Raw genomic sequence first — 21,620 nt, 5'->3', positions numbered from 1 at the left:
ATGGCATTCTTCACTGCGTGAAGCACTTAAGTAAGGAGGCGCTAATGTCGACTTAGTGATTCAGAGTCTGTTATCCTGTGTCCATAAAGCAGTGTGAAAGATGCTGACAGTGGTCTTTCCAGAATTCTGAAAAGTTTACATGTTTATGCATGTCTGAGAGGGTATGGTTCCAAGTCAGCGGTACTAGTTGGAAAGTTACATTATTAGAATGTGAAGGTACTATTATATCCTTTTAAGAGAAAACAGTTAAAATACGGATAAGATAACTTGAGATTATGTAGCCCCCAGAGTTGGTAGTATTAAGTAAGGGTATGCAAGAGGTGAACCCCATGCATGAGGGTGTGAGAGACCTTCTGCTCTCTATAAAACACAAATCTCAAGTTTTAGCCAGTTTGCATTGCCAGCTTTCACTTAATTAAAGTTTAATTTAATTGCACTAAATTAAATATATCATACTTGCTGTTTCTGTGGGCTGTAAAACTTTATAAAATATGCCAGGCAGTTAGTTATACATTTTTCTCATAAGATAACTTCAGCTTCATTACTTAAAGACTCACCAGTGTAGAACTGCAGTTGTTTCTATTGTTGTGTAGCATAGTAAGCTGCATAGGATATAGCCTCTTAGTTTTCTGTGTTATTAGAGAAGAGTTAGGAAATATTCTCTTCTTCTAAAATATTCAGATATTTGTATGTTTGCTCTTTTTTATTTGCAGGACACAGCTTTTAAAACAAGAGCTAGGCTGTCTTGTAAAAAGTGAATAGGTTGTAACCTTAACAAAAGACAGTTTTGTGCATTCATTATAATATATTTTGACATAGACTGCAAAAATGGTATTACATCTTTTATCCTCAAATTATTAAATCATTATTTCAAGTATTGTCAGTTCTTTAAACTGAGCATCTCTATGCCATTTTTGTGGCTTTTCCATTTTTATGAGCTTAAAGTAAGCAGAATCATACAACCAAAAGTCGGTACCCCAGTCTGATGAGGAAGGGTTAGACAGCAGCTAGCATTTTCTTCTTTGATGTTTACAAGAACAAACAAGAATATTACATGAGCTGTTATTCTTTATTTCTGGTACCACGAGTAACTGTTGAAGTTGTCAGTGTTGGATGCTGATTGGTGACACTAGTGTGCCCCCTCCAGCAATGGTGCAAGGAGTCAAAATAATCAAAGGACAGCTATCATATTTTGCACGTCATTTTTGCCTCCAGCAGTGCATATTAAAATGATTATGCAATGCATGGGCCATAAATTACGGCACTGAGATTCTGCCTCCAGTGTCATATGTTAAATTGTTGAGGATGATTTATGGCACTGACTGCTAGACATTTGCTGTCAGAAAGTTAAGAATATAGATGATATTCTGAGACATGTTATTGTGGGGGATGGAATCTTCCATAATAGGATGACCTTATCTTCCCTTGAAAACATTTACAGGTCAAATCATTGTGTCCAGTGACTAGTACTACTCTTTTGTCTGAACAACTTCATTATGCATATAGTATTTCAAAGACTGTCATTTTTTATGTAAAACAATTTTACTTGCCTTGTAGCTTCCTGTAGGATTTGCAGTTGTTTTGAAATATGTCACCCAGCGAGATCAAATTAGTATCATGAATGGCCTGTCATATGAGTGAAGTTGGTCTATGTTCTTGCTTCAAAAAAAAAAAATTACACTGAACAGCTAATAAATGAGCATTAAACAGCAAAAGTTTCTACTTCTTCTTTTGGCTGCTCCTTTTAGGGGTCGCCACAGCGGATCATCTCTTTCCATTTCTTCCTTTCCTCTGCATCTTGCCATGTCACACCAACCACCTGCATGTCCTCTCTCACCACATCCATAAAACTTATCTTAGGCCTTCCTCTTTTCCTGTTACCTGGCAGCTTCATCCTTGGCATCTTTTTCCCAATATACTCTGCATCCCTCCTCAGCACATGTCCAAACCAACGTAATCTTGCCTCCCTGGCTTTGTCTCCAAACCTTCCAACCTGGGCTTGATCCTCTAATATACTTATTACCAATCCTGTCCACCCTCGTCACACCCAGTGTAAATCTTAACATCTTTAATTCTACCACGTCCAGCTCTGACTCCTGCCTTTTTGTCAATGCCACTGTCTCCAACCCATATAACATAGCTGGTCTCACTACCATCTTGTAGACCTTCCCTTTCACTCTTACTGGTAATCTGTCACAAATCACTCCTGACACTCTTCTCCACCCACTCCAGCCTGCCTGTACTCTCTTCTTCACCTCTCTTCCACACTCATCATTACTCTGAACTGTTGATCCCAAGTATTTAAACTCATCCACTTTCAACACTTCTACTCCCTGCATCCTCACCATTCCTCTATCCTTCCTCTCATTCACACACATATATTCTGTCTTAGTCCTGCTGACCTTCTTTCCTCTTCTCTCTAGAGCGTATCTCCACCTCTCCAGGGTCTCCTCCACCTGTTCCCTACTCTCACTACAGATCACAATGTCATCTGCAAACATCATAGTCCACAGGGACTCCTGTCTGATCTCGTCTGTCAACCTGTCCATCACCACTGCAAATAAGAAAGGGCTCAGAGCTGATCCTTGATGTAATCCCACCTCCACCTTAAATGCATCCGAAACTCTCACAGCAGACCTCACCGCTGTCAAACTACCCTCGTACATATCCTGTACTACTCTTACATACTTCTCTGGCACTCCCGACTTCCTCATACAATACCACAACTCCTCTCTAGGCACCCTGTCATATGCTTTCTCTAAGTCCTCAAAGACACAGTGCAACTCCTTCTGACCTTCTCTGTACTTCTCCATCAACAACTCTCAGAGCAAACATCCCATCTGTAGTGCTCTTTCTTGGCATGAAACCATACTGCTGATCACTAATCATCACCTCCCTTCTTAACCTAGCTTCCACTACTCTTTCCCATAACTTCATGCTGTGACTTATCAATTTAATCCCTCTGTAGTTACTACAGCTCTGCATATCACCCTTATTCTTAAAAATAAAAGTTTAACGTAGCAAAAAATAATTGAATGGCCATAATTGGCCAACATCTCAAATGTAACCAACCAAAGGTGGGGAGCTCCACCCCCCCAACTATATATATATATACCAACTGCAAGATCGCACTACAGTGGGGAATAGGGCAAATTTAAAAAAGGTTTCCTTCGCTTATCTTATACATTGTGGTACTTACTGGTTGATGGCCAACTTTGGCCATTTGATCAATTATTTTTCACTGTTAAGCATGTTCAGTATGTTAAACTTTAGCTGTTTAATGTTTGATTATTAGCCGTTCGCTATATATTTTTTTTATGTGCAAACATAGACCCAAGTGGTGTGACACTAAGTTCACTGTGGGGTTGTTCTTAACTGGGGCCAACAAGGACACAGCACTGAAAACCCAACTTAAAGACAAAACTTTAAGTCTTGCCTCTGGATTTTTGAATATCCATGACATCAAGATGTTTTATTGAAGGCAGTTGTCATTTGGGGAGACTACAGTTTAATTTTTGTAACAGGAAGGGTATGGTGTGGTGTGGTGTGTGTGTGTGTGTGTGTGTGTGTGTGTGTGTGTGTGTGTGTGTGTGTGTGTGTGTGTGTGTGTGTGTGTGTGCATGAGTGCATGTTTAAACTACAGCTATGTCTGCATATGTGTCTGAAATGAAACACAAGTTCAAGGTTAAGTGAACATTAATTCATATTAGTGGACTGGACTTGCCATATCATAATAAATATATGCAGTTCCATGTGTAACCCAAGTGTATAGTGCAATTTTGCCTCATTTGCCTGACAGTGAACAGTATAGATTTATAGGTAGTTACTATGCATGCAGACTAGGATACCATTAAAGAGCCTAGGCCAAATTCCCAATTGCCCCAAAGCACTATCCGGTTAAGTGACTTGCTCAAGGTCACATAGTAGGCAAATGAAGATTAAAAAATCAAAGCCTGCAGCACAGGAAGACACTCATTAGCAGCTTGTAGCCACAGCCCTCTGTACTAACTGCCAAGTGGCTTCCCTGCTGAAACCCTGAATCGAATTCGGGGCTTTTAGATCTTCAGTCTAACACTCTCCTACTATCCTTCTACAGTTGTATCATGAACAGAATTGCAAGCATCACAAACCTGTTTTATAACTGCCCATGCATACTTGTTTTAAATTATATGTTGTAAAGCCAATAATGCTTTGTAATATTATGGTATGTCTTTATTTCCTTAAGGACCAAAGGGTGAGCGGGGAGCAGATGGCCAGCCAGGTCAAAAAGGTAAGTACATTGTGCTTGTTTATGTCTGAACTGATTTGTTTTATACTGAAATCTATTGTCATATATTTGTATTTGGTTTCCTTAAATGGTGTCATTTTATCACAGTCACCCACATCATTATCCAGATAAAAAAAAATGTATTTGCTAGTTCATTCCATCCAAAGGCAGAATTAAAGGTATGAGGTTTCTCATAATCCATTCAACTCATTATCGAGGTAATAGATGGGTGCGAGTAAGTAATGGTGGGACTTTGGTAATTGAAGCTCTGTTTTGCAAATATTGCAGTTATTTTCTTGTAGTTTGCATTGGAACCACACTTCAAAACCAAGCTCCCTTGCACACCCATTACGTGAAGGACTGCACCTCCCACAACTTTGTCATAACTCTGAAATCACTGTACATCTGAGAAAGGGAAATTCACGCAGATACAATCATTTTAGACTTATTGTATATGTGTTGCCCTAATCCAATTTAAATTTTCACACTTACAAGGAGAGCATTTATTCCCCCTAAATTTACAACAGGAACCCTTGTCATCCAGGTGACTGGAAGTGGAATGCAGTTAATTTAAGGGGTGTTAAATGAACATTGATAACAAAAATCACTTTATATTGAATTAAAATATTGATTATTAAAAATAACTTTGTATACCTTTAATGCACATCGACTTGTGTGTTTTTTCACTTCTTCATAAACAGTTCAAAATATAATGTTTTAAAATGAAGCCAGGAGTTCAACTTCTACAATGTCATGAAGACCAGCCTTGTGACTCCCAAATAATTGTGGCTGGATCTCACCCCAAGATGTGGTAATCTTTGATTTGATCATTGCCCATCTTGGAATCAAAGAGTTGGTCTTTGGAAGAGCAAACTACATTTGCTAAAATTGTTTCCATTATACATCACACAGAAATTCAGACACACTGAGCATAAAGTGCAAACATTGTATAAAAAATTTAAAGTGGAAGGGAGGAGTAGGAAAGCAAAGAATAAGCAGAAGTAGATCAGTAGAAATGAAAAACGTTTATTTAAATAGTCATGAATGTTTCACTATAAGCTTTCATGCACTTCATCTCTCTGATATATATGCTTTGCAACAGCTTTTTAATTCTGTCTCCTGCTGGAGAGAAAGACAGTCCCAGAGATTGACTCTCCTCTGGAATAGGTTCCCTGTTCATGTGAAGCAGAGTCTTTCCTTGACCATCTTCAAGCGCAGTCTGGACCAGTGGATGAGAAATCTCAAATTCACTCCTGGGGTGGTGCCCATGTCCCTTATGGACTGAGGCGGTTTGTAAAAATTGTCAAAACCCCACTTGCCTGACCCTTGTTGTTTTTCTCCTAGGGATAGAACATTGGGTAAAATCTGGTTAAAACTGGCTAGGCTTGTAAGGGCTCCATCTCCCATGCAGATATTGTTAAAAACTAGACAAACATGCCAAAACTGTAATAGTAAAAACGCATCCATTTTACTTTGAACAAATCAGGGTTTCTGAGTTAGTAACAAATGGAAATCATGTGACTATAGACATCTTCCATCCCAAAATGGATAATATTTGCTGAGTGATTTCCACCCACTAAAGAGTAAATGCGTTATACTGTGCCTCATGACTGTTATGTAGCAGACATCCAGTGGAAACATGTACAGAACTGTATGTACCCTTCGGGGTTGCATTTTGTTAACCCTTGAACAGTCATGTATCTTTAAGTGAAGTCGTATTGCTAAAATTTAATGCATTTGCTGCTCCGCTGTCACACGTGAGGCATAGTACCATCACTGCGCTTGGACACCTCAGGGAAAGAAGGGACTTGGTGAACTGTTTCCTTGCAAAAATATTTATTAATTACTGTAATGAAATGTGCTGACTTATATTTGTACACGCTTGTACTTTTGTGATTTTAATGATTTGTTCCTGATACTCGAGTCTTTATTTTATGAGATTTGTTGCTTTATTGTGGATCTTTATCTTTTACCATGTGACTGCATTAAGGCAAAGCCGAATGGAAAAAATCTGTTGCTGTAACCAGCAAAGGGTGGATGATGAACACTTTTGAAGGGATGCAAAGAGATATAGGAAATGTGATGAGAATTTAGTAGAAAGCATGTGAAATTAGGCTAATAAAAGAATGTGATGACTGAAACTGTGATGAAGATGAGAGGAAAAGGGTAATTTAAAGAACAGAGGAGTAAGGTATCCCACCAAATGTGTGATGGACAAATGCTTGGATAATAGCACTTGGCTGAGATGCAAGTGCATTGAATGAAACCACTGAGGTCATGGTTCAACTGTTTCCCCTGGAGGTCCAGATATCTTGCAGATTATTATATTGCCAAGGTTGCACAGAAGGAAGACCTCTGCCTAGGGGTTCTCTAGAGCTTGCTATGTGCAAACGTACATATTGAAAACTAAATTGTTTGCTTTGCTTTCTGTCAGTTCACTTTTTTTGACAAATTGCATGTTAGCAATCTAACAGAGAACTAACTGTAGCTAGAACAGAAGGTGGCCATCTAACTATATGAAAAGAGGAGCGAGTGAAGGAGGAAGGGGTATTAGGTAATAAAGAAGTGTAGTGAAATGAAGAATCACAGATGACTAAGACAAGAGAGTAAATGCCACATAATAAGCAAGGTCCACCAGAGAGAAGGTTGGTATTGGAGCAAAAGGAGGGGAGCATTAAGGTAGGCAGAGAGAAAGGGGAGGACATTTAAGAGATTATCGTGATTGGATAAATACCAGAAGGAAAGAGTGACATACCATACAGTGGCTCCACCCACAGTTAAGGTAAAGCAGATGAAGTGTGAGAGAGGTGAATATTACTGTGGTGACAATTAGGATTATCTATACAGCTGGAGGCAAGAAATGGCATAAAATGTAGATGAGCTGAAAAAGGAGCATATTATGAGAAAGTGTTGCATTCCTCACAATAATAAGTTAGAAAAGACCTGACAAGGAGCAACAGGAAATGAAAGCAGAGTGGGAAGACAAGGAGGAGAAAATTATAATTGTAATAAATCCTAATGATGATAGGCAAATAGTGAATTAGGAAACAAAACAGAGTAGGTGAAGTTCTAGGTGGTGGTTCCCCTGAGTGACAAGAATGACATTTATCACTGTGGTTTGGACTCTGCTTAATATCCTGCATTCCTTACCAGCAGTGAGAGAAGAGCTTAGTCTTGCTGTGCCACTGCACAGAAGGTTCTAGCACCCCAGAAAAGATGAAGTCTGACTAAATTATCTGCGGCCGTAGTGCTAGAGCCCTAGTGATAATATTCTGCTTTCACCATAAGTCTTCTTCATGGGGGGGCGGCGCACTCGTCAAGAAACTGTAGTGTATACAGCAAGGTACAGAGTAAAAATATCTGCCCACTTCTTAACAAGTACCAGTGAGCAATGTAGAGAGGAAGACAATGATATTCATACTTGGGAGGCAGGAGCATAATTTGGACAATTTAAATTGCCATGGAACAGTAATTAATGTTTTTTGTTTTCATTATAATCTTATTGTGATTTATCTGAATGGACAGTCAGTCTGCCTACAGAGATTTCATTAAATGTGATCTCTCAGTGAACAAAATACTGCTATGAGAATAAAAGTGTCAGAAGTTGCATGGCTTAATTTATTTTATCTCATTGGCAGGATCATCAGGTCCTCCAGGTCAAGCTGGACCACCAGGAAAGCCAGGCCTCTCTGGACCACCAGGAAAGAATGGTGAGAGAGGGTCCAGTGGGTATCCAGGTGAGTTTGAGATTTAAAGCTCTGTTTAATAGATCAGCAAGTTTTCTCCTTTTTCATGATTTCTTGTTTTTCTTAAAACGTATTGTTATATTCTTCTGACAGTTCTGTGGCACAGAGGAATTTCATTAGTTGCTTGGGCACTGAAGGAAGTAACCAGGAGGGATGGGAGTGAGCAACTGAATTTGACTTGTTTATTCCTGGGGGGGGGGGGGGGTTGGTACAGTTACCCAAATGTAGCACAGGGGTGACAACTGGTGGAAAAACCCTAGAAGTTTGTTTCATGCGCACTGGTACTCGGGAATGGTATGTTTACACTTTAGCTGCCCATCAGACATGTACAGAAGTTCACATAGCAGGCATTGCAGCATGCATGCTGGCTAAGGGCTGTGGGTAAATCTGTTTAGTTACAAAGTATGATACTGCAGCAAGACTAACCCAAACTCCCTGTAGAAGCAGTACTAGTGATGGTCGATCTTTGACATGTCTAAATATGTTGTGGTATGACTTTCAGTGTTATATGCAACACAGAACATGGTATACTGTGTCATATAAGTTTGCCACTGGGGGCAGGATAGATCATTGTCACTTCAACTTTGAGACAATTCAGCAACCACCCTGAGAGACAGCATTGATAAGTCATTGTATATTGTTCCATTATGAGCATCATCCACATATCAATGGCCTTCTCAGTCTCATATTTATCATTCTCGATATGCAGTCTTAACCTCTTAAAACCAGAGCGCTGGCCAGTTCTCAGCTTGACTGATGGACAATGCTAGTATCAGAAGAATGATTGGAGGAGAGATTAAGGAATCCCATAAGGGCAATCATCATCATGCTAGCCAGAAGTTTTTTCCTTTTAAATAGTCCTAATGGCCATTGCACAACAGCATACAACAATGTCCATATGCCTGCACAGTGATTCCAGGTATAGAAACAGTAGGCCTCACTCACACCTAATGGTCATGGTAGCCCTGCAAGTGGTAGCACCATGGTCTCCACCAAGAAAAGGACCTTATCTTGACTGATCCCTTGACTCACCTCCTCCATGATAAGAGGATAGTTTATCCTTTGTCACTCGGCTGCTATGTAATATTCCCAAGTCTGTCTTCTGCCCAAGATTTTAATTGAACCCCAGGTCACAGGTAGAAGCTTCACCTCTGCAGCAGTGTGCCAGCCTATTGATGCCACTTTGTTGGTATTGCATCAGTCATGAGAAACTGCACAGTAACACCTGATGTCATCCTTCTAATACTGCTGTAAATAAGTGAGCTACAGTTTATACCTGTGCAGTAGAAGTAGCTATTTACATGTCTAGCTGGATTATGAGATATCAGTAATGGATGTGTGCACTCTCTTACTGTGTGGGCAGCTGGGTGTGAGCCATTGTGCTGGATCAAATGTGAAGCAGTCGGTGGCATTTCCATCTGTGACATGCATCACTTCAGTATCTAGCCTCACTAGTGCACAAAAGGCCACAGTACTAGGCAATAAAATCGTGCCCAGATTTAGCCACCCAAATCTTGGTTCTAGTGTTGCATAATTCTAAATATTATGGTAGCAAGGTTGTGCCAGCTTTGTTCTGTAAGGCAAAGGGTCCAGCTGCTGCTTTATTAAATATGCCTGGCTGAGAGAAGTGTTCAAATTATAACATTTCCATGGACTGCATGTAGTGCAGTGATATTTTTTAACACATGTAATTAGTGGAACATAAAATAGCAAGACAAACAGTTTTTTTTCCTTAACTAGAACACGTTTTAGCAGTGATTTTGTATATTAAAGCTATTTAAAAAAAAAAACTTAAATGCACTTAAACTTTAGTTTAACTAGGGATCAGTATGAAAATTACAGTAAAACAAGGCAAAGGTCTGTGTGTGTGTGATAATTTCCTTTCTCCAAGGCCTATGCTTACATGCATTCAACCTTCTCAGCTTTTATCATTGCATTTGTCTTATCAGTGTCTTTGATCAGTCCAGGTAAGACGAAGTACTGCCATATTAATTGTTATTTAAATATTTGAGGTACAGTATAATCTTGCAAATATAATTCCCCATTTTCTGCAAGTTAAGATTTATGCACGCTAATGCATATAATTATTTTAATGCTACCTATTTAATCTCTGTTGGCAAGACAGTTTCACATGATTTGTTCAAAAGGAGGAGTCAGAAATATTTTCCAGTTGTACTGGCATAGTTTAGGGTTTAAGAACAGCCAGCTATGTTGCTATATTTTGCAGTGGGCTTTCCTCAAAATAACAGGGCATTAGTATATGTTAGTGCGTTACCGACAAAGGTTGCAGGACTATGCACACAAAACAGATTGACTAATCCAAGGAACTTTATTCTGCTAACAGCTTATATGCTTTTGTTTTTTACACTTCTTCAGTGCTTGCCTTTAAGTGAGAATGTTGCCAGTGTAATACTTTGTCATGCACACAAGAATGTCATTCCTTTAGTCATACTTTTATGACAGCAGGCATCAAGAACATAAAGCAAAAGCAAAGATTCCGTTTTACTTGTGGAAAGTCATTGTTTCTTATCCTTGCTATCTCTAGGTAGCTGTTTTCTTCAACCTGGAAAACAGCATTAATGGGAAATTATAGTGAGACATAATCATTAAAGCAAAGCAATTGTGCAACAAAAGCTGTTTCACCACTAATGCAGAACCAGAAAGGTTCAAAGTACGTGGCTGGCCCATTGCAGCAATGCCTAGCTCCCATTATACTGCCATGGTTATTCATTTTGCATGTTGTTCTGCATTCACATTTTTTCATCCAGCTCCAGAAGAACATTGCCAATGTATGTAGTAAAGATGTGTGTTAATCACACTAGAATAAAACTGTCCTGAAAAACAGTTTAAATTGTTTTTAAAGAAAAATAAGAATAACGGTGACTTTCAGCTTCTTTGAGTACAGAAGAAAGGAAAGATTTATTTTTCTTCTCATACATTTCATTTGCAACATCAACCATGATATGTAGGCATAGTGAGCACCATTTTTTCTTAATAAACTAGAAATGGAAGGGTCAAGGTTTTAAGATGCTAGTAATTGTAGGTACTGCATTCCCTTTGCTCAATGTGTTATGTTGTATTGTGCCCTCATTCAGTATGCTTAAATAGACATACAACCAGTGGATTTGCTCATTTGTTTAGAGCAAGAATGTGGGGGGAGGTACAAGGGATGTCAAGTCTTCTCATACTAAGCTGCCTTTTAGGAAGTCAATGTTTCTGAACCTGACTAATGGAGGTGAGGAACAGTAACCCTTCCCCCTGGCCCTTTTCCAGTACTGGAGTGAATATCATTTTAAGAAAGATGTTTATTTTAATAGGTCGCATCAAGAAGGTTATAATACCTGTATGTGCTGGTGTTTGATAAACTCCTACAAACTATACTATGTCTATTTCTGGTGGCTTTAGTTCAGTGATAAGGATGTAGTAGGTAGACCAATTCATGCAGTTGTATTAGTCAGGAGAAAAGTACTTATTATGATATCTGACTACACTGCTGTGCTGCAGAGACACTAAATGTTTTATAATGTATATGCAGTGAACCCTGTATTGGAAAAGCAGTTTTTTACATTTGTATTTATGTTCCTTGAAAACTACATGAATGGGCCCTTTCACAACTAAACTGAGAAAAAAATATGCACATACAGTCAGTTAGCACTTATACAGAACATGCATGAGGCCCAGATTCTCCCTTGTAGAGGCAGTTCTGTCAGATGTGAACAAATTAGTATTACCATCCCTGGAGTACAGATGATTAAAACTGCAGTTCTTGAACTGAATTTCAGGAAGGACATCAGAAGCTAATGAAATCATAAAGTGACTGTTATTAGAGTATTAAAGTTTTTACATTTTTGTGAGGAAGCATGTATGCACAGTTAAACCAACACCAGACTTAGGCTGTTGTATTTTTGGGGCAAACAGAACTCTGGTGCAGTAGTTGATTCTGGGAAGACACATTTGGACATAGCTGCTGGAGTGCATTCCTTCCCAGCTGTAATGTTCTTTGTTTACATTCCAAATTGTAATCTACCATTAAATTAACAAAGCAATATATTTTAACTGTGAGTTTTCACTTCCAAGTATTTTTATTTCACATAATTATTTTGTGGCTTAAAATATTCTTACAGTGACATCACATTCAGCACTACACAGTGGACCAATTATTCTGGAAATACATGTTCTGGGAGATATTTTACTTCACTCATTTTTTTATCCTTTTTGTCATATTGCTTTCTCTGTTTGCAATATGATCCCCTAAGTCAGATCCCTCTGTTTAGCTCCATTAGCCTTCTGATTTCCATCCTGTACAGAGGAGGCAATAATCCCCATCAAATATAATTGATACTGACTGTTGTACATAAAATGTTATAAAAGCAGATTATGTCTCAAAAGCAGTGCTAAATGAAGGATCCACATGTCTCCCATACTTTCACTTTTGCCAGTGAAACAAATGTTGTCCATGGTTCCAGAGAAAATACAGAGCATAATAGGTGGGTGTTCTAATAGCTTCTTCCTTGTCTTGTATCTATAACTTTGTAGTAAGTGTAACTGCTCTTACAACATACATTTAAGCTAATGTGAACTCTTGTGTCAAGGTCCTAAAGGAGAACAAGGAATCCAAGGACTGCAAGGCTTCAAAGGAGAGAGAGGACTTCCTGGGCCACCCGGACCACCTGGACCACCAGGTTTGCCGGACCTATCAAATCCTATTCCTCAGCAAGGTATACTGTATACATTGCAGTCTGCAACAGATGGTGAAAGTAAGTTTAGTTATCTTTAAATAGTTGCTGTTCTTCAGCTTATGCCTAACATTTTATAGCAGATAAAGATTTACTGTATAATATTTAACTTCAGAGCCTTATGCAGATTTGATGAGCAAGTGACCTCTACTGCACTTCCATTTTTTGAGATGAATACATTTCTATATGGTTATTAACTGTTGAATGAAATTTCACAAGTCGATGTAAGAAATGGTATTAATGTCTTGTAACTGCTTTCCTTTATCCATGAGTATAGTATAAATGATAGATTCTGAAGTTGACAGTCCCATGAATGGAACCAGTTGAGTGCTTTATCTTCTGTTTTATTTATTCTTAGGTTCTGTGAAATCAATAACAGGGGTTTTGTCAGGATTTTTGGTATTGTATGCCATTTTCCAGAATGTAGTCCCCCTCATTCATAAATGTATGCCCTCATACACAGACATATTTTTTTCTGAACACTGCACATTTTCAGTACTGATTAAAAAAAAAACACTCCTATAATGATATGCTTGCAAAAATATGTAAACTTTCCAAAAAAATGCCATTCAACAAAATATAGAATAATAAGCTGCAATAAATATGACAGTTAAAGTAGTCTAGTACATCTCACTATACAAAATAACTTATTTTAAAAGCTGTATGTTGTGGCCTCAGTAATATGAGAATGCTTTGATATGTGTTTATTGTATTACTATTTTGCCATGATTTTGTAAAGAATAGAAAGATTCAAGATATGAATCTGTTCTTACCAAATTCAAAAATCCTGGCATTAAGACTGTCCCAGATGATATCCAAAATAACATTAATTGTGTTTTGACCCATAGCATATACAAAGAAAGCAGAAATATACAGATGAAAAGGTAATAACGGGTCATACAGACTGAGCTGTGAAAATAATTATGTACTTTATTAGTAAGCAACTATTAGGGAATGTAAAGAAAACTGTTTTGCTGTGTCTGAGGTTTAGAAAATGAGTAAGAGGAATCTTTTCCGCTATTGCAGGTTTACAGAAAGCTGGAAAAGAGGGTAAATATAGTAAGAAAGAAATTGCAGTCATCCCCATTACAAAACAGGAATGCAAGTTATGCAGCTTGCGCATGAAAAGAAGAATTTCTGAACTTTGCAACTAAGGCCATGAAAAGAAACATTTCTTAACTTGGTGATTAAGGAAATATCGATCTTGACAAAACTTTTAAACATTTCAGGCCAAATCAAAAATATCATTGAGTACACACACACTGACTTATGTATTACTGCATAACAGATTATGATTGTGTGCCTGGGTTGCGAGGGTGTAGATGCCAGCTGCAAATATCAAAAGGAGCTTTCAAAGCAAGTCTAATGATATTATCATAAGTATAAACACAAGGCAAAAAAGGAAGGCAAATGAAACATTACTACTCACTCTTACTGCAAAGCATAATGGGAAATCTGAAGTAGTTAACTTCATTTTATCTGCAATCTGTGGGTATTTGGATCCGTATCAGATCCAAGCCGGCAACTTTTTTTCTAGCATCTGCTCCATGCTCCGAGCTCCTCCCCCTACCCACAATGCACTACCATCTCCTACCTTCCCTCAGATCTCGTTTGCCGTGCCAGTAGTGTGCATCCTGGTCTCCGTCACTCTGAGCTCAGGAATAGTAAGTGTTATTAATACTTAGTCTCTTAGTGTGTCTGAGTTGATTGTTTCCCTTCCTCCCCCACTAGTATATCGCTTGTTCGTCGGTTAGTAAAAAAAAAAAAAAAAAAAGTTTTTGTTGTAAAACTCTGTAGAGTAGTTTTTAGGCCTGCCCTTCCCCTATGCATGTTTTTGTGTGGTGATTTAGTAGGTAGTGATGTTTGGTGCAGGACCATGGCTGATCAGCCAAAATCTGTGTTTAAGAAATGCACAGAGTGTGGCCATAAGCTCTCCCCAGCTGATGGTCACACTCTGTGTGTTATTTGTTTGGGAGTGTCACATTTGTCGACACAATGTGCAATCTGCACTGGGTTCAATCCTAGAGCCCTTAGGGATCGGAAGGACAAATTAGTAGCTAAAGGCCTTCTCCCCGCATCCATGCTGGAATCTGCCACAGCCTCTGTACCTAGTACTCAACCTCCCTCCCAGACAGGGACTCAAATTTCCACTTCTTCTGGTGCTGGGTCAAGCAAGGAAAAAGCTACAGTCAGTGTAGCTGACAAGGAGAAGGACAGAGAAAGGCGCAAAGAGGATAGGGACAAGAAAAGGGACAGACCTCGCAAGAGATCCCTGGACAGGGAGCTCTTTTTTAGTCCCCCTTCTAAGTCCATGAGGCCAGTTTCTCCACGGTTCTGGTCTCCTTGTTTTTCACCGGAGTCGTTGGAACCTTCGGATCTGAGGCCTTCCTCTCCCTCACTGTGCAGAACAGCCAGATCCGAGTCAGTGGCTTCTTCGCGATCGACTCAGAGCTTATCAGGCTTAGACATGGACAGGATGATGCGGAGATTCATTCAGACCCAAATACAGATGGGAGTCTTGCCAGGCCCCTCTCCCTCTGGAGGGGGGACTTCCATGCCCTTTTTCCACCCCATCTCTCCTTCCACAATCCGTGCTTCGGTTTTGTGGCTCTTGGATCCGAGGATTTTCAGAGCTGGTAGCTCGGTGCCGACGGTTCCCCCAACCTTGATTCCAGCTGTTACCTTGAGCTCCTCGGATCTGACTAGGAGTCGGACCCGAGGGAATGGATTCTTCGGCTCCGCCTTTTTCGGATCTGACCCGTTTCCTTGGACCTCAGGCTACCCTTGCTTTGGTTCTGGTCCCTGCTTCAGATCCGGGGAGGGCGTCTTCCTTGCTGGGTGCCAAGGAGGTACACTCTCCTTCAGCCTTCGAAGTGGTGGAGAGGGTTCTCTCCCAGGGGTTGAGACCCCAGCCCATCCTGTCGGATTCCACCCAGACACCCCTGGATTTGGTGATGATTCCCTTCATCCTGTCTCAGGGACAGCCCGTGCCAGAGGATCCCCAGGTTATTTCCCCAGAGGAACCCCCTGCGGCTCACGAGTCCCCTTCTGAGAGTCCCACTGAAGATGGTCACCGTAAGCGCAAGTGCAAACGGAGGCACTTGGACTCCTCAGTGACCTTTTCAATCCTACTGCTGAACTATTTGGCATGTGATCTGGCTTCAGCGAGACCTTGCATTGGAATTTGCTGAGTCACCCCCAGAGTCTTTATCGCAGCAGGACAAACAGTTGTTCCCTGTGAAAATGTCTACTCTGAAGTCAGTCTCAAACACGTCTATGTGGCTCCTTTCCCATGCCATGGAAGGAGCAGCTAGGGCGGCCGGGACAGGCATAGCCATGAGGCGTCATGCCTGGCTCAGGTTGTGTCAGTTTGCTGACCCTTTTAAGGCATTGTTTATTAATGCTCCCTACGACAGTTCTTCCCTTTTCGGGAAGACAGTACGTGACACACTTGTCCAGAGCGAAAAGAACGGGAAGACTTTGTCTGCCATCGAGATCTGCTTCTCTAACCCTCAGCTGTCCTTCTCTAGGAAGCAAAGAGGGCAAAAGAAGATGTGGTTCTGAAAATCTCAGTTTTCCCAGGATTCTCAGGATAACTATTCCCCCAGAGGCAGAGGGGGACAGGATCGACACCGACCCAGAGGTAGAGGGGGTCCCAGGAATTTTGGGTCTATGAACCTTTTTCTGATAGACCTGGTCAGCAGCCCTGAGGGGTTGCCCAGCTGTTCTACTCTGGAGGCATTCGGGGGAAGATTGTCCTTACACCCAACAGCATGGGAGTCCATTACGACAGATCGCTGGGTGTTACAGATTATATCCAGAGGTTACACTATCCCATCTGTTGCCCCTCCAAATATTCCAAAACACTTCCTGGATGTTCCACCCACTCACAGGGAGGCCACAGCTCTAGAGGTTCCAAAGCTGCTTCTCAAACGAGCCATCAAACAAGTCCCCCCCAACCAGTCCGGATCAAGCATCTACTCAAGGTTCTTTTTAGTGCCAAAAAAGACTGGGGACCTCAGGCCCATTCTAGACCTGTCAACTTTGAACCTGTCTGTAGCCAAACAGAAATTCTGAATGGTCACAATACAGTCCATTCTACCTCATCTCCGAGAGTGCGACTGGATGTGCTCACTAGACCTCCAGGATGCTTACTAACACATCAAGATCCACAGAAGCTCCAGGAGGTTTCTGCGCTTCCGACTGGGAGCCAGTCATTTTCAGTTCAGAGCCATACCCTTCGGTCTCACCACATCCCCCATGGTGTTCACCAAGGTAATGGCAGTTGTAGCGGCTCACCTGAGGCTTCAGGGTATTCAGGTATTTCCTTACCTGGACGACTGGCTCTTCGCTGCACCCAACAAGAGTCTGCTTTGTCTGACCTTAGACTACTTCATTCGGTTGGCAGATCTATTGGGGATTACAACCAATGTTCAGAAATCCCAATTGCAACCAGTACAAGTTTTAGACTTCATTGGGTCATGGCTAGACACCTTGCAGATGAAAGTATTCTTAACTCCAGACAGGATCTTACACCTCAGGTGCCACATAGCTCAAATAGCGAACTTCAAGTCTCCAAAGGCAAGCAAGGTTCTCCGGGCACTGGGCTCCATGGCTGCCTCCATATCGATTCTCCCTTGTGCGCGCCTTCATATGCAGGTTCTTCAATCTTCAATCTTTCTGATCAGGATCAGTCACATCTGCAGGACGTCCCTTCTTTGGTGGTTAAATTCACCGGAGATAATAGAAGGACGCCCCTTCTCATCATCTCCAGTCCAAGCCACAGTGACCATGGACACCTCCCAACTCGGGTGGGGGGGACACTATTCGGGAAGCACAGTCCAAGGCACGTGGTCCCAGGCAGAGACCAAGTTGCACATAAATGTTCTAGAGATGAGGGCAGTGCTTTTAGTGTTGGAAGCCTTTCATACTGTCCTTCCTCTCAGATTGATTGCAGTTCAGTCAGACAACATGTCGGTTGTCTGGTATATCAACAAGCAGGGGGGAACTAGATCCTATCCCCTATGTCGCGAGGCCATGAGAGTGTGGGAGTGGGCGATCTCCACCAGTCGGTTTCTGATAGCAACACACATGCCGGGGCGCTCCAACATTTTAGCAGACAGATTGAGTCGGGCTATTCTGATGCCGTACGAGTGGTCTCTGAAACAGTCAATAGCGGAGGAGATATTCCTTGCATGGGGTCAGCCTTGCTGCGATCTCTTCATATCTCCTTCCAATGCGAAATGCAGTGAGTTCTTTGCTCTGATTCCCTCAACAGGGGAAGCCCCCAGAGATGCTCTAGTCCATGCTTGGCCCCCTGGGCTTCTGTATGCTTACCCACCATTGCCACTCATTCTGAAGTTTCTTCAGAAAGCTTGCCAACTGCGGTGCAAAGTTATCCTGATTGTCCCATTCTGGCCTCATCAGGTTTGGTTCCCATTCTTCTGGTCTCATCTCTTAGCTCCTCCATGGGTTCTGGATCCCTGCCCGGATCTAATCTCCCTTCCTTTGGGTGTCCGCCCGCCCAACCTGGGCAGCCTAAAGCTGACAGCTTGGTTGCTGCAGTTCCGTTGATTGCCAGGACTCCCGGCCTTTCATCCCCAGTAAAATCCATACTGGTGGCTTCTTTTAAAGATTCCACTGGGAAACTTTATCGCAGTAAATGGAAGTGTTTTTCCATTTGGGCCTCACAGAGAAACCTAGATCCCTTTACAGCCCCTGTTCCAGCGGTGTTGGAGTTCTTGTCTGGCATTTTTCAGCAAGGAGCTAGCTCCTCCACAGTGAAAGTACAACTGGCAGCCATTTCTAATTTTCATGTTGGTGAAGACAACATTGCCTTAGCCTCTTCTAGGCTGTGTAAGGCCTTTCTTAAAGGCACTTTTCTGTTGCACCCTCCTGTCAAGGATTCAGTGCCCCCTTGGGATCTTACCTTTGTCCTACAGGCATTGGTGGCTCCTCCATTCGAACCTGCCGCTTCGGTGGATTTAAAATTTTTATCCTGGAAGACAGCTTTCCTAGTCGCCATTAAATCTGCTAGGAGGGTTTCTGAGCTTCAAGCTCTGTCTGCCGTGCCTCCTTATTTGGTCTTCCATAAGGATAGGGTCTCTCTCCTTACTAATCCTTCCTTTTTACCCAAAGTGGCATCTGAAAAAAAAAACATAAACTAGTCCATTAAATCTGCCTGTTTTCTTTCCTAATTTGCAAAACAAGGGTGAATACAAACTTCATTTGTTAGATGTTCATAGACAACTTTGCTTCTATCTTCATAGAACAAAATCATTCCGCAAGACAGACCAGTTGTTTGTTTCCTTTTCCAAATCCTTTCTGGGAAAGGCTATTTCTAAGGTTTCTTTGGCCAGATGGATCACTCTTTGCATTTCGCATGTCTACAAAGCAATAGGTTTATCTACTCCTGGTATTGTTAAAGCTCACTCTACCAGATCCATGGCAACTCCTGCTGCTTTTTGGTCTAGGTTTCTTTTGGACAACATTTGTGCAGCAGCGACCTGGGCCAGTTCACATACCTTCATTTCCCATTAAAAATTAGATCTGATTTCTAGGGTATCCTTTGACTCTGTGGTGCTCAGGAATATCCTTCCATAGGGGCCTCCAAGGATTGGAGTAGCTGGGGACTCTGTCCCACAGGTTGCAGATAAAATGAAGTTAACTACTTCAGATAAAGAAGTTATGTACTCACCATAACGTTCCATCTGAGTAGTTATACTTCATTTTTCTGCAATCTTCCCTCCCTCCATCACCCGGACTTTGTCCTGTTTATACAGGTTTGATTCACTGGGCTGAGTTGCTTATGTATTTAGTTGCAGCAAACTCAATCTGAGTGAAGGTAGAAGATGGTAGTGCATTATAGGGAAGGAGCTCAGAGCTTGGAGCAGATGCTAGAAAAAAAGTTGCCGGCTCGGATCCGATATGGATCCGAATACCCACAGGTTGCAGAAAAATGAAGTATAACTACTCAGATGCAACGTTATGGTGAGTACATAACTCTTTTTATGCAGATTCCTCCCTGAAAGTAACTATTTCTGAGCTCAGTAGCTAAGGCAGTAGAGAGCCTATCAAGCTTTTTAGTATCACAAATAATATCAGACACAGGCACATGTTCAGTGAACTATTGCTCCTCAGTTTTCCTCAGGTGGTACTTCAGACTGTAGTCCAGAAATGGTGCTAAAACAGGTCTTACCTATAAACATCTCTAAAGACCATGTGAAAGCAGGTATGTAAGCAATTAAAAAATAAAGATGAATACCCCTGAAATAATAGTAAAAAAACTGGATTTTCTTTTTTTTCATCTTTTATTTGTTGAAAACTATTACTGCTTAGTTATCATTAGATTCAACCAGTTTTACAATAAGTGAAAAATTAATTAACAGTATAGGATCATAGGAGATTACTAGGCTAATGGCTCTAGGGCCCTTACAAGCCTAGCCAAGAGTTTATCCCCAGAAAAGAAACCATAATCAGCACGCGTTTCCCCTGTCAGTGAGGGACACAGGTGGAACCCCTGGGAAAATTTGTGGTTGCCCATCCACTCATCAAAGTTGCACTTGAAGAGGGTCAGCGACGTACTTTGCTTGACATGTATGGGGAGTCTATTCCAGAGACGGGGCAGCCTCTGGGAGACAAATCTGTCTCTCCAGCAGGTTTTGTTAATGTTGCATATTAGATTTAAGCCTTTCGATCAGGTGCTATGCGAGGAGTTAGACTTATGGATATGGAGCATCTCTAGTAGAGCAGGGTCTGAGATTGCCTTGTAGGTGAGACACAAGTCACCTCTGAGCAATCTGCATGATACAGAGTAGAGTGATAGTGATTTGAGCCTCTCCATATAGGACAGGTGTTGGAGGCCATGGATTCACTTTGTGAGGTATGTCTGTGGCCTTTCTAGTTGGTGCAGGTGTTTGGAGAGGTACATACCAAACGGGACATTGTACTCACTTATTGGCCTAATGTGGGAGAAGTACAGAGAGGTAATAACCTCCTTTTTTCTGGATGAATCCCTTTACCTATGAGATGAACCAAGTAAAAGGCTTTTCTGACCACTGCAGTTACATGATGGTCAAATATGAGCTTGTCAACTTGTGTACCCAGGTCTCTCACCACAGGTTGTGTGCTTAAGGGTTTGCCCCTACTGTGGTAATCAGTAGTGGCCGTGTTTTTGCCGAATGGTATGATAATACATTTGTTTGCATTTAACTTAAAGCCATGACTTTGGTACCAGTCATTTGTTGCTGTGAGACCCTCTTGAAGTATGTTAACATCATTTGGGGAGTCAATGACAGCACCCAACTTACAGTCATCTGCAAACTTGGTCAGCCACAGGCCTTTTGTCTTTGCCTGGACCTCTGAGAAGTAGATGCCAAACAATAGGGGTACCAGGACAGATCCCTGGGGACACCACTAGTGACAGGTCTGCTATCAGAGGTAGTGGCACCTATTTTGACCTTGTGGGTCCTATCAGTGAGCCAGTTGGTCACCCACCTGATGAGATAGGGATTTACACCAACTTCTGTTAGCTTTTCGATGATGCCCGAGTGGGGGATTGTGTCAAAGGCTTTGACCAAGTCAAGGCAATCTGTGTGTACTGACTTTCCCTCATCCAGTGCCTTGGTGACAATCTCAAAAACATCAACCAGATTCAACAGGCAAGATCTACCCTTGACGAATCCAAACTGGGTGGGGTCAAGTGCTTGGAAATTGCCTATGTCCTTGTTTATGAGGTCCATAATAATACGCTCCGTGGCCTTACAGATCAGACTTGTCAAGCTAATGGGGCGATAGCTACCAGGGTCAGTAGTGGCACCACCTTTGTGTAAAGGGATGACAATGGCAGTTGTCCACTCTGCTGGAATGAAG

The 21,620-nt window shown here is 41.4% G+C and overlaps 1 protein-coding gene across 3 annotated transcripts in view; it reads left to right on the top strand.

Moving 5' to 3' along the window:
- The window catches only part of COL26A1 (collagen type XXVI alpha 1 chain), a 2,134,825-nt gene that overhangs the window by 1,928,058 nt on the left and 185,147 nt on the right, over window positions 1-21,620 (top strand). For all 3 annotated transcript variants that reach the window (XM_044054034.1, XM_044054035.1, XM_044054032.1), the window contains exons 6-8: window positions 4,226-4,270; window positions 7,906-8,004; window positions 12,606-12,770. In XM_044054034.1, coding sequence (XP_043909969.1) covers window positions 4,226-4,270; window positions 7,906-8,004; window positions 12,606-12,770 — 309 coding nt within the window. The remainder of the gene's footprint in view (window positions 1-4,225; window positions 4,271-7,905; window positions 8,005-12,605; window positions 12,771-21,620) is intronic.

The sequence above is a fragment of the Protopterus annectens genome, chromosome 13.part0, assembly GCF_019279795.1.
Source record: "Protopterus annectens isolate FY-2018-M chromosome 13.part0, PAN1.0, whole genome shotgun sequence".
NCBI classification, from domain to species: domain Eukaryota; kingdom Metazoa; phylum Chordata; order Ceratodontiformes; family Protopteridae; genus Protopterus; species Protopterus annectens.
This window is presented reverse-complemented; position numbering and strand designations above follow the sequence as displayed.